This window comes from Daphnia magna, linkage group LG8 (genome assembly GCF_020631705.1).
Source record: "Daphnia magna isolate NIES linkage group LG8, ASM2063170v1.1, whole genome shotgun sequence".
In the NCBI taxonomy this organism is placed as follows: Eukaryota; Metazoa; Arthropoda; class Branchiopoda; order Diplostraca; family Daphniidae; genus Daphnia; species Daphnia magna.
In genome coordinates, this window is record NC_059189.1 from 6047152 (window position 1) to 6059651 (window position 12500).

Sequence of the window (12500 nt, forward strand, 5' to 3'; positions counted from 1 at the left end):
GTATTTTCTTGTCTTAAATTTTCATTCAAAACGTTATGATGATAAAAATAAAAGAAGGACGTGTCCTTTAATGCCATTGCAATGTCAAACTCTAACTGGAATCGTAGGATTGACAATAATTGTCATAAATAAACAATAAAGATCCTACAAAGGTTGTCGTTGCGTTTTCAACGGGAAACTGATTGAATGACAAGGGACATTGCTTAATGCTTGTACGGGTAAATACAAATCTAAATATTGAAATCTAATCGTAAATTGAACGCGGCGATTAATATTTGCGCTCTCACCTCGTATAACTCTTAGCCTATGCATTCACTTATTAGTGCTAACATCGGCCGCAAGGCGATATGGAGGATTCTTGCATGTCGTTAACGGTCTTTATGCGTGATGCCACACCCTAATTCGTGAGTGCTTGAAAGTAATACGAAATTTTGAACATTTAATTAAGTTATTTGTTTTATAGTCAAGTCAAATGATATTCATCATTGTTTTCCCAATAATGTTCATTTAAGACATTGTGTAATATTTTCTCAGAATTTAAATGGGAGTTAGTTTTATGTCGGAAATTGCCCGATTGTGTTATCAACGTAGTTTGGTGCCTAAATTCACGGTATATAAGAGTTGAGTGCATTTCTATGTGTAGCGGCACTTAAAATGACTGGGCGACGGGCTCTCCCACTGTTATAGGCCTAATAACGACGGGACTGCTATAGTAACCAAGAGTCTGTAAGCAATTACAACTCGAAAGGTGAAGCGTTGGAATGGGATTGGCCCCCCATTGCAATGCAAGACTGAATAGAGAGGTAAGAGCCCTCAGCTGATGTCACGATGTGGGTCATATAGTACAGCAATATGATCTCCGTCCGGGCAGGTCTGGAGGTTACTAAAATAGCAAGTCAATCAAGTGCTTAGCGCAACCCTTTTTTTTTTTTTTTTTTTCAACAACTATTTAAGCATTTCCCTAAAATAGAAATTACAGGATGAAACTAGGAAATTAGCTTTAATGGTGGAAATGCATACTGAAAAGAATTTCGCTACACTATGCTATTCAATGAAATAGGGTAAACAGCAGAAGTAAGATTTAAAGATGCCCAATAAATTCTCTATGCCAATGGGCTAACGTAATGAATGAAGTCAATATTCTGTACTGCGTATCAGAAGATATAATATCATAAACAGATTCACAAATATTTGATATAACTCTAAAATTTTAAACTGTAAATTAATGTTCAGAATTACAAAGCTGTTCAAAGCAAAATTGAAATTGCCTTCACCCACCTTATTTGATAAAGAATAGAAAAAATAATGGATTAGGTAACGATATACATTTGTATTCAACATTTCATTGAGAAACCACAATGTTATGGAACGACTGGTGAATGCATAAATATATATCAAGGAAATACTTAATTTGGAACGAGGACTACCAATGATAAAACAAAATCTAATTGACACTTCATCGAACTAGATAGACAACACAATTTTAACGATTAATAGTACTTTGGTGGCTCAGTGTAGTAGGATGGGGTTGCATATGTTGTGTAGTAGGCTGGAGCCTCGGTGTAGTAACTGGGAGCAGCGTAAGTGGTGGTGTAGTACTCTGGCGCTTTTGTGGTGTAGTATTTGGGGGCTTCAGTTTGGTAGTAACTTGGAGCTGAGTAGTACTTGGGTGCCTCGGTGTAGTAGATGGGAGCAGAATACTTTATGGTGTAGTACTCAGGGGCCTTCGTGGTGTAGTATTGTGGAGCCTCAGTCTGGTAATACTTTGGGGGCTCAGTGTAGTAGGCTGGAGCTGCGTAAGGTGTGGTGTATTACTCAGTTTTCTTGGGGTAATACTCCGGGGCTGCAGTAGTGTAGTATTCAGTGGCTTTAGTGGTGTAGGATTGGGGAGCTTCGGGAATAACACGAATCACCTTGTGCCTTTAGAAAACTTCTTTTTAGTGTCCCAAATGGAAATGATACATGTAGCACAAAAAAACTAGACTAAAATGGGATTCCTCTTTTGAGGAAACAATAAGGCAAAATTGATTGCGAAAGAATCGATTTTTGTTTTCGTGTCTTTGGCCGCCAACGTTCTACACGTTACTTTAGTAACTAACTAACTACTGGAAATTCAAGCATTGCTAATTTCTTGTTTGATTTCCACTACACGACCAAAATAATTGTTGAATATTACCCGGTGTAATTAAGTTTAGCCGCCGTTGCTAGGGCTAACAAGCCGAAGACAAGGAGGATGCAATTCTTCATTTCTTGGCCGTCTAGTCGGATCGTTAACAAGCATACGTAGATGGGAACTGTATATACGATACAACCAGACTGTTATGTGTTGTAATCAGCGGCTGCACGTTTGTTATCACCATCTGCAATCTCATCATTTTATAACGGCAAGTTTGTTTTTAACCGCGACTGTCAATAATGACAAGCTGGCTTTTCACAGCAGAATGTCTTTAAACTGAGTGGTGAAGATTAGGCGTTACAAAGTCCACGGCAAATCAATGTCCACCTTGGAGTCTTGGACAGCACCAACGTCCTCGATAAACACATATTCTATTTATCCACTCTTCCTCCTCTGTGTATTAAATTAGACTCCCCACCCTCTCATTCATATCGTGACCAAGGGTACGAATCACGTGAAAGCCCAAAGTTCTTGTAACCTGTTGCCTTATATGTTTGTGTCACATTGGTTTCATAGTCTAAACGATAACAATAACAAAACTCGCTACATTCGATTTCAGAGTATATTATTTCCCGATTAAATCTTTTATTGCATAAGCCTCAATTTCCAATGTCGCATTCGTTCAACTCAACACCGTCCAACAGTTTTGCTCCTTTTGTCAATTAAATAGCATTCATGAACGCCTTGATTCCGTTCCAGGTTTCAGTGGCCGTCGATACAATTTGTGATGCCGGCAGTTGAAATCCGTACCGTCCTTTATCGCGGAGCTCAATCGTGTACGAATGGACAACGCCTTCGTTTTCATAATAATGATCCGTAGTAGTGCCCGATGCGATGTCTGTTAAATAGGCAACGAAAATTGTTACAAATTGAACACGAGTAAAGTGGAAAATGGAATTAGTTTCAGTGCTGCAGATGTCTGACTTACAAAGGACGGTGCCTGTGCTACCGTATTCGTAAGGGGTTCCATAAGTAGCAACGAGTGCATCAACGCCTGCTTTCATGGCATTCATCTGGAAGAAGGAATATTTAAAAATAGATTGAAATCCTTTTCAATAAATAGGTTGGATGTGTTCTGTTACACCATTTCAGGGTACTCGACCGGCAGAGCACTTGAATAAGAGTACGATGATAGCCAGAGTTGGGAGTAGGAATGCATAGAAATGGCTGCCTTGACCCTTCCACGATCAGCAGCAATTAGAGCCTTTAAAATTGAAATTTGAATAATGAACTTGTTGCTCGATCAACGGGAAGAAGAAACTGGGTATACGTACGTCCAAAGTCTGAGACTCCGGCTCGGACAAGGCTGAAACTCCATGATGGGCTATAACGACGGACAGTGTAGGAGTACACAATTAATAGTGAAATATTATAGGATAAATTCAATGACGTAGAGCTTACTCTCTGAGCAAGGTAGGTTGGAGGATCCTTCCCCACCAAAACCAGACGGGAAGTTGCGATTGAGATCAACACCGACGCAGGCAGAGCCACTGTTAATCGCACGATTTTTTCGCCCCAATCTGTCCTGTTTGTTGGCATCAGGTTAGGAAATGTTTAGCAACAGGTCAACGGTCTCTTAATTTTAAATCATTTAACCCCAAAAAGTTACTACGATAAAGCTTTCCTTACATTGCTCCAGCTGTTGGCGTAGCCGTCCGGATTAGCAACAGGCACAAACTTCCAGTCGTATTGATCAACGAGCGCAGTGATCTCGGCGTCAGTTCCAGCATATCCACTGGTGATCTACGTATACGCAAAACAATAATCCATTGATAAATACAAACGTACTGCATGTGACAATAGCTATTATATAGGCCTACCGTATCGATGATCCAGACGCAAGTAGCCGCAGTGATCCATTCCCTGGCGTGAATGATGCAATCAAACCAAGCAATCGGTTTGTTAGCAGAACGATCGCTACTGATGGTCGGTCGCCTGAACGATTTGACGGCCTTCGACACTGGTACCTGCTACCAATGTAGATACCAATGGGTTGGTGCTAGCCAAATCGGCCAAGTAAGCCATGATCTATTTAGAATCACAATTGATGCTTAACACCAAATGAATATGCATAGGAGACTTTAGAAAATACAATTCACCTCCTCGTAGGTGTGATAGTTTTCCACGTCGATGGCCTTGTTGTTACTGGCAAGTGCTCGGCGAAGAGCGATGCTCTGCTGTTCTTCTTTTCCCAATACGCCCAGGTTAGCAATATGAATTTTGTGGTTCATGCCATGTTCAAGCAAAGCTCGTGCAACACGATTGTATCTATAATTCAATGAATTTTGTTTTGCATTAAGACGCTTCAAATATTGAGAAATCTAACGCTACATACGATTCGGGACTGACGTGAATGTCGGTGAATCGATTAGCGGCGACTGAGCGTGTCCAGAAATCGATAGAGCTGCTTGATTCCAAAGCGCTTAAAAATTTCACCTGCTCCTCTGTCTGCGGGACTACTCGAATTACCATATGCCTTATTTAGAAAATATATATCGATTCGTTTCAGATCTCAATTGATTAAGGACAGGAATGGGCAAGTAAAGGTGAAGCCTATTAAATAGACATATACATACCCCGAGTAGTCGACTTTGGTGGCGATGGCAAGCGAAAACAAGGCACAGAAGATCTGAACATGAATCTTCATTTTCTCGGCGTGATGCAGCACGAATTCCAAACGACAATAACGATGGAACAAACGGACGCTGTCTGATCGTGGGAGCTGGACCCCATGCTAAATTTGAATTTGAAGGTTTATTGAGTGATTGTTCGACAACACTAGGTGATATCGTAGTTGACGGGACTTTGCAAGACGTAGAGGGTGCGGTGGAGGGTGCGGTGGAGGGTGCGGTGGTACTGCACCGCACTCTCTAGGTCATCCAGTGTCCCGTCACCAGGGTGACAGTTGGTAGCTGTGGTGGAGAATGTCGATTTTCGATAGAAGATAAGCTGACTGCTGTAAACATTGAACCCGGAGGTAATTTTACTTTCAAAGCAATCTTCCATCGCTTCAAGATTGTGAAGACCAGATGCGATACAAGCATAAGATTTCGATCTGTGGTAGACAAGTTTTCCGCTGTTGACCAGTTGCTGTAAAAACCATCTTCGAATAAAGAAAATGTTGGGATGACTTGATTTTCTGAATTTCGAAGATTCAAAATGATTCTAATCCTTTTCTGTAATTCGTAATATTCGGCGATATTTGCCACTTCTGCCAATGATTCGTCGCACTGGAAATTGACAGTTTCCCTAACAGCTGCAACAGTCATATCTTTATTCTCTTGAGCAAAAGCAAGTTTTTCATCCAAAGACATTATTCCCGCTAGATGAAGATCATTTTTCATTAGCTGGTCTTTAAGGCCAACTTCAACTTGTTTCAACAATTCCATTAAGGAGTTCAGATGGGCTTGCACTTGTTTATGCTTTTTAATAGCCAATGATTTTTTTAAAGGGATGTCTTTGATCAGTTTTTGAAGATCTTCATCTTCTTTCATAGTGCTACCTCTTATGGATACAAGAGAATGTTTTGGGTTGCTGAAATAGCAAGACAATTTGGCAACTGACTCGCAGGACAGGCACCAGCATTCCAACCTGTTAAAACATTTAGAGTTATTAGTTAGGATCCATCAAGTGCAAGAATAAAGCAATAGAGGCTTACAATCTTTGCAACTGTTTAGCTCTCTCAGCTTTGTTGGACATTTTGGCAATATGAAGGGCATACATGTTGGACGGAAGGTTATCCACACCATTGTTGCATGTAAATGTGTTCCGACATAGAGGACATGTTATTATAACAGTGGATGAAGACAGTGACTATAAAAACACAGAACAAAAACAAGAAAGTGTTGAAAGGTACAATATTTAGTGAAAATTAGGTAAAATTTTTACCCTAAGGCACTCCAGGCAAAATGTATGGAAACAAGGGAGAAACTTGGCGATTCGCTTATCACTATTATACTCTGAAAAACAGACTGAGCACGTACTCAGATCTTCAATCTCATCCATTTGGGCAACGGAACACGCAACGGTATCGTCACTGAAACCCATTAAATGAGACGAAAGGCTTACAGCCATCTTATAGCGTGCCTTAACCCCTGATCGCCAACCTTTCAGACAACAAGACCACGTGTGAAACTCACGACTGAAATAAACTTATCATGTCGTTCAAAGCCATGACAAGTTGACAACGTTTAATATTTTATTATTTCATTCGCATCTGTAAAAATTTATTAACGTATAAAATATTTCACAATGTTAGCAAATAATTACAAACTGCTCAAATAAGATCTTTGAAAAATGTAATTAATCAAGAAGTTTTGAAACCTAGCGTTGGTTTTATGGGAGAGTGCATTAGTCAGTCTCAGTATACATTCTGCTCGGCAGTAGGGCTGTGGCCCGGGACGTTTTTAGCGGGTTTTTTTTTAATGGGTTTTTTTAGACGGGTTTTTCTTTTCCGCGGGTCGTAGCGGGTTGGGCCAACTGAGTGACCGGGTTTGGCCCGGGCCAACCCATGGGTCAAAAAAATTTTACGGTTCGGGTAACGGCCCGGGTTTTTTAACGGGTCAATCATACTTTTTTTAAACTCTTACTATGTTTAAATTGTTTATCAATAATTGGCAAAATTGTCTAACGTTTACAAATTTAATTTGTATTCTTTGTTTTAAATGAACCCCCAAAAAAACATTCATACATGATAATTGATGTAAACATACATCAATGAAACGAAAAGAAACTTGGAACTTTGGAAGTAAGTGTTGGAAGTAAACATCCGAATTAACTGTAGTTATCGAACAGCAAATACAAAAACAAAATTTTTAAAAATCATCATCTTCTTCTTCTTCTTCGCTTTCCAAAAGTAAGGTGTCAAAGTTTTCTTCCAAGAAATCGTAGACATCCTTTACCCCCACTAATCCTGCTTTGTACCATGAACGTAGACAGATTAGGGCTTCAACGGTCTCAGGTTTCAAGCTCATTCTCGAAATGCCAAAAACATCCCTGCCAACACTAAAGGCCCTCTCGCTAGCTGCGCTTGTCGCTGGAATGCTGAGGAGATCTCTAGCCATTTGACCCAATCGTGGCCATCGACAAGATCTGTTTGCCCAATAAGTGTAGACTGCAGTGGGATCACAATTTAACGGTTCAGGTTAATTCTTCTCTTTTTCCCAGCAGAATTGCTCGAGTTAGACGAACTTTGACTTTTACGTGATAACTCTTCGCCATTAGAAGTAGATTTACGTTTAGACATATTGCCTTCACGTAATCACGTATTCTGACTTCTGAAGCTCTACAAGTAGCGTCTACTTAAAACGTGGTGACTGAACATCGAATGTCAGCAATTCTGCGGCTATCCTATCCTCCAGATCTTTCTGGCACTTTCTAGCTGTTAGATTCTTTATTTGACTACTAGATGGCGCCACATCTCGGGTTGGCCCGCGGACCCGTTGGTTAGACCCATCGCCCGCCCCGTTAAAAAAAATGCCTCGGTGGGTCGAGTCGGGTTGGGTTTTTTTTCGTTCAGCCCGGGCGGTGGCCCGGGTTTTCATCGCCCGGGCCACAGCCCTACTCGGCAGTCGACAGGGTGAAGTTTAGGTTAATGTGTCAAGTATTACGTTATTGTGAAACAATTTATCTCAAAATTCTGTAAAGACAATTGGCAAATTATCTAGCTCATAAAATCTTGCAATTTGATCTAGGAGAACGTATGCACTCCAGCAAATGCGTACGGCGGTGCAGTGGGCGTATTGTGTCGAGTGATATCCAGATGGTCGGCATTGGTTTCTAATTTGACGTACTGAAGCCGTCTGGAACAAGAGTGCTAAGAGCCAAGCCATGGGGAAGAAAATTCATTCTCTCTGTTCACATGACCAGTGTAACAGCCAAAATAACAAGGGCTTTGTTGTTGTTGCTTAGACGTTTTGATGTTCGAATTTTGATAAGGATGTAGATCCTGCCAATACGGAAGTTCAGCCAATGTTGTAGCACGACAAGTTGATGCCCTAGTTACGTCGTGCGGTTCGGGTTAGTTTCACCGAGATGAGGAAAAGGTAACGAGCAACTTTTATCATTCTCTTTTTTAAACCCTTTTTGGAGCCTCCTTCTATTTTGTTCCTCCAGCTAATATAAAAGCTGTACAAAAAACGAAAGCAAATCTCAGAGGAGCAGGCAAAATGCATGGACATAATTTAAGTTGCTTCTGTAAAATCAACAAAACAAACAAAAAATATTATAAAATTGAATTTTTTAATTTAAAAAAACAACAACAACAAACAAACAAAAAATGAAAAAAAAAACAAATTTTCGTTTTTTTTTCAGTTTTAAGAAAAATAAACACTCAGGAAACTAATATTATCATCTCTCTCTCTCTCTCTTTTTGTGCTTAAGTAGAAAGCATGTATGGCGAGCACTGCGAAAGTAACATAAAACATTTTGCGTAATCAAATTAAGTTGGGCGTCCATAGCCTAGTGGTTATGGCGTCTGTTGATCATCAATGACCCTAGATGAGGCTTAGAGGGATTGAAGCAATGTGCATGGAAACATGGAACATGGAACCTGAACTTGGGGCGCGAGTCTACGGTCGATGATCAACTTTTGCCAAATTAACAACTTTTGAGATTAAAAATTAATAAAACAAAACAAAAGGCAGTGCATAAAATTAAGCAACGTAACGTAACGTAATAATGTCATTAATAATTAAACTAATAACACGTTCTGGTAGAAGATAGCAAATGATATCTTTCCAGGTGATCTGCTATGTCAACGTTCGAATCTTGACAGATGCCAAAAAATATTTTCAGCTTAAAGTTTCGTTTTAAGTCCATTTTTAGGTTTTTTATGTACTTGGGATTGTGTAGATATGCGTTTTAGAATTTTCCTTGGTTGCATACTGAATTTAATCGAGGGTTGCAACTTGAAAGTAACATGCTATTCTCCTTCTCCATTTCAAATTTTTTACCTTAAGCTGCAGTGACTTGCGTATGTGAGATGCGTGATGTTGACAACTTGTTATTATGGTGTGGCATTGTACGAACGTTTAGTAGATATTGAATTACTGATAGTCCGAGTTCCGGCTTACTATCAGAAGGTACTAGCGCGACACACAGAAAAGGGCGCCCTTTTTTGTTTACTCCTTTTTTTCGACTTCGCGCTACTAGTACCTTCTCGTAGTAAGGGTCTCGGGTAATTGAGGCCGAGCCCGACTGAGTACTGTTTGGATATTCAAATTTTTCTTAGGTAGGCCTATCTGTTAAATTCATTTCTGCCATTGGAGCAGCTACAGGTATGAAAACTATTGATCCGGCAGCCGAATTTGGTGCTTTTTATTTTTAATTAGAAAAATTCCTTATAAAAATCAGTCCCAATAAATTCCTCCAATAATCCAGCATCATTCTTCTGTTGTTTTTAACTATTGCATTCTTTAACTCCTTTGTTTGTCTTCGAATGAGGTAATAATTCAGCAAACACAAGAATGATGCTGGATATGTTTTATTTACAGTGACAACATAACATCGGTGGCATTCCCTTCGGACACCGAGTGATCCCAAGGCATCAGGTACATCCAGGATATCTGCAAGTACAATTTAAAAATTTATTCTGTTAACCCCTAACGATCAATCCAGGACTTGGTTTTCTTGTCTAGTCGTCTAAGGCGGTCTAAGGGTCTAAACGTTACAATCAGGTTGCAAAAAATATTGCAGAGATAAATTACTTGCTTTAAAAACAATATTTAGTAGCAAAGCTGGGTGCATAAAACATGCATTTTAATCTAGACAAATGAGAATACGAATTCATTACTTGGGAAACTGCTACGAATTGTGATTATTCCCCTCGCGCTATCGGGAGTGCGTGGAACATCATTCAGAGAACTACGCTAGTGCCTGATGACATCCATAGGTGATTTTCTAGAACCCTCTCAGCTATTACTTTCCAATAGATTAAAGGTAGTAATTGCAACCTTTGGCAGGGCTTGTACCATTTGCCTCGGAAGGTGTATAAATGCCTGGTAGTATTCCAATGTTTGCTATCACTTACCGAGTTGAGCTCAGCAACAGCAGAACAGCAAGAAATCAATCTTTTCTTTAGAATGAAACAGCAGACGTAATTTAACTTTCTTATTTGATGTGAATTGGAAATATACTGTAATTTTCAGTAATTGCATGTTGTTCTCTCTTACAGGTTCGCTGTAATTGTCTTGGTAGTATTGTGTTCAGTTCAACCTTAGCTTAAAGAAACTGGTGATGATAGTTTTGCTCCTCTAACGAAAACATCGGAAGAAGAAAACTCGCCTGTGTCCCGCCTTAACATTGTTGAAGACGCAACGGGTAGACAGTCTTTGCCAATGCTTCCTCAACCATGCTCAACCAAGAATTACCATAGGGTCTACTGTACGTCTAGGTGTAAAGGTGTTCCGTAGGCCTATAATAGGCCTATCGTGAAACAAACTCGATTCACTATGACACGCTTGTTTTTTACACAAGTTTTATAAAGAGAAACATGTTAAATGCGAAGGGTTAACGAGAACATTTTTGTATGAAACATATCATTTGACATTAATGTTATACTTCAAGAACGACTGTGATGAACGAATAAATATGGGAGATGAAATGTTCAGCGCTTTAAAAAAACTTGGCCTCTAATAGTATTTTGGAGCTGCTTCAGTGTAGTAGCTTGGGGCAGAGTAGTACTTTGGAGCCTCAGTGTGATAGCTGGGAGCCGCATAAGTGGTGGTGTAGTATTCGGGCGCCTTTGTAGTGTAGTATTTTGGAGCCTCTGTATAGTAGCTAGGAGTGGCATATGATGTGGTGTATAGTAGTCCGGGGCTTTAGTTGTGTAGTATTCAACAGCCTTTGTGGTGTAATATTGGGGTGCCTCAGTGTAGTAAGATGGTGCAGCATATCTCCACACTCTCCTTCCTACCGTTACTGTTCGATGAGTCCACTCGACTGATTCCAATTGAGTTTTGTCCTCATTTTATAAGAATTTTTGTCAGCCTGATGTGCACGCCATCAATAGCCCATGACATTGAAAATTACAAGTGCTGTGTGATGCTTACCCCTCCTTTATTGCTATTTTCGCCTACCTTATGACATCCTCTTCCCCATTTCCTTCTCTTTTTGGCCGTTGGCAATTGCGATTTAAGGCCACGTATTTTCTTGTCTTAAATTTTCATTCAAAACGTTATGATGGTAAAAATAAAAGAAGGACGTGTCCTTTAATGCCATTGCAATGTCAAACTCTAACTGGAATCGTAGGATTGACAATAATTGTCATAAATAAACAATAAGGATCCTACATAAGATTGTCGTTGCTTTTTCAACGGGTAACTGATTGAATGATAGAATGACAAGGGACATTGCTAAAGTCTTATACGGGTAAATACAAATCTAAATATTGAACTCTAATAGTAAATTGAACTCGGCGATTAATATTTGCGCTCTCGTTTCGTATAAATCTTAGCCAATGCATAAACCCATTAGTGTCGACATCGGCCGCAAGGTGATATGGAGGATTCTTGCATGTCATTAACGGTGTTGATGCGTGATGCCACACCCTAAATCGTGAGTGCTAGATAATAATTCGAAATTTTAAACATTTAATTAAGTTATTTGTTTTATAGTCAAGTCAAATGATATTCAACACTGTTTCCCCGATAATGTTCATTTAAGACATTACGTCATAGTTTCTCAGAATTTAAATGGGAGTTAATTTATGTCGGAAATTGCCCGATTGTGTTATCAACGTAGTTTGGTGCCTAAATTCACGGTATATAAGAGTTGAGTGCATTTCTATGTGTAGCGGCACTTGAAATGACTGGGTATGGCACCCTCCCAATGTTGGGATTGCTAGTAACCAAGAGTCTGTAAGCAAATACAACTCGAAACGTCAAGCGTTGGTATGGGATTGGCCCACCATTCCAATGCAAGGCTGAATAGAGAGGTAAGAGCTATCAGCTGATGTCATGATAGATCGGATCAATAGCTGTACTATTACGATTCGGTCCATCGTGACAGGTCTGGAGGATACTAGCATGTCATTCAAGAGCTTAGCGCAACCATTTTTTTCTTTTCTTTTTTTCACAATCAAGTGAAATTGCGCAAACAATGAACTCTAGCTGCTAGTACCCAATTTTGAGCATTGACTTTCTACTTGACATTTTCAATGGAAAACTAGGAAAACCCACGATAGCGATTGCAAATGCAGCATGAGAGGATCTTCGCTACACCACACAGTGCAATAGAGGCGGGGTAAGAAACTGGAAATTCGAAAATGTTCAACTTCAAGATGCCTTTGGGCTAAAGCGATGAATCAGGGTGGCGGTAGGTATTA

The 12500-nt window shown here is 39.8% G+C and overlaps 1 protein-coding gene, 1 long non-coding RNA gene and 1 pseudogene across 7 annotated transcripts; 1 reads left to right on the forward strand and 2 right to left on the reverse strand.

Moving 5' to 3' along the window:
• Positions 1-2724: 2724 nt before the first annotated feature.
• Positions 2725-4912, reverse strand: LOC123475392 (annotated as a pseudogene).
• A 17-nt stretch (positions 4913-4929) lies between these two features.
• LOC123475397 (E3 ubiquitin-protein ligase TRIM32-like) lies at positions 4930-6345 on the reverse strand. The gene is made up of 3 exons (XM_045178029.1): positions 6065-6345; positions 5835-5989; positions 4930-5767 (listed from the first exon to the last, which is right to left on the reverse strand). Exons 1-3 carry the CDS (start codon positions 6248-6250, stop codon positions 5047-5049), a joined length of 1062 nt encoding a protein of 353 aa, XP_045033964.1. The 5' UTR covers positions 6251-6345; the 3' UTR covers positions 4930-5046.
• An 895-nt stretch (positions 6346-7240) lies between these two features.
• On the forward strand, positions 7241-10782 carry LOC123475414. 6 transcript variants are annotated; one of them, XR_006650440.1, is made up of 5 exons: positions 7241-7778; positions 7870-8220; positions 9408-10067; positions 10138-10271; positions 10350-10782. It is a non-coding gene; the product is annotated as an uncharacterized LOC123475414 (long non-coding RNA). The 6 variants fall into 6 exon arrangements; XR_006650442.1 differs by having other exon boundaries at positions 7241-7773; XR_006650441.1 differs by having other exon boundaries at positions 7241-7765.
• Positions 10783-12500: the final 1718 nt, after the last annotated feature.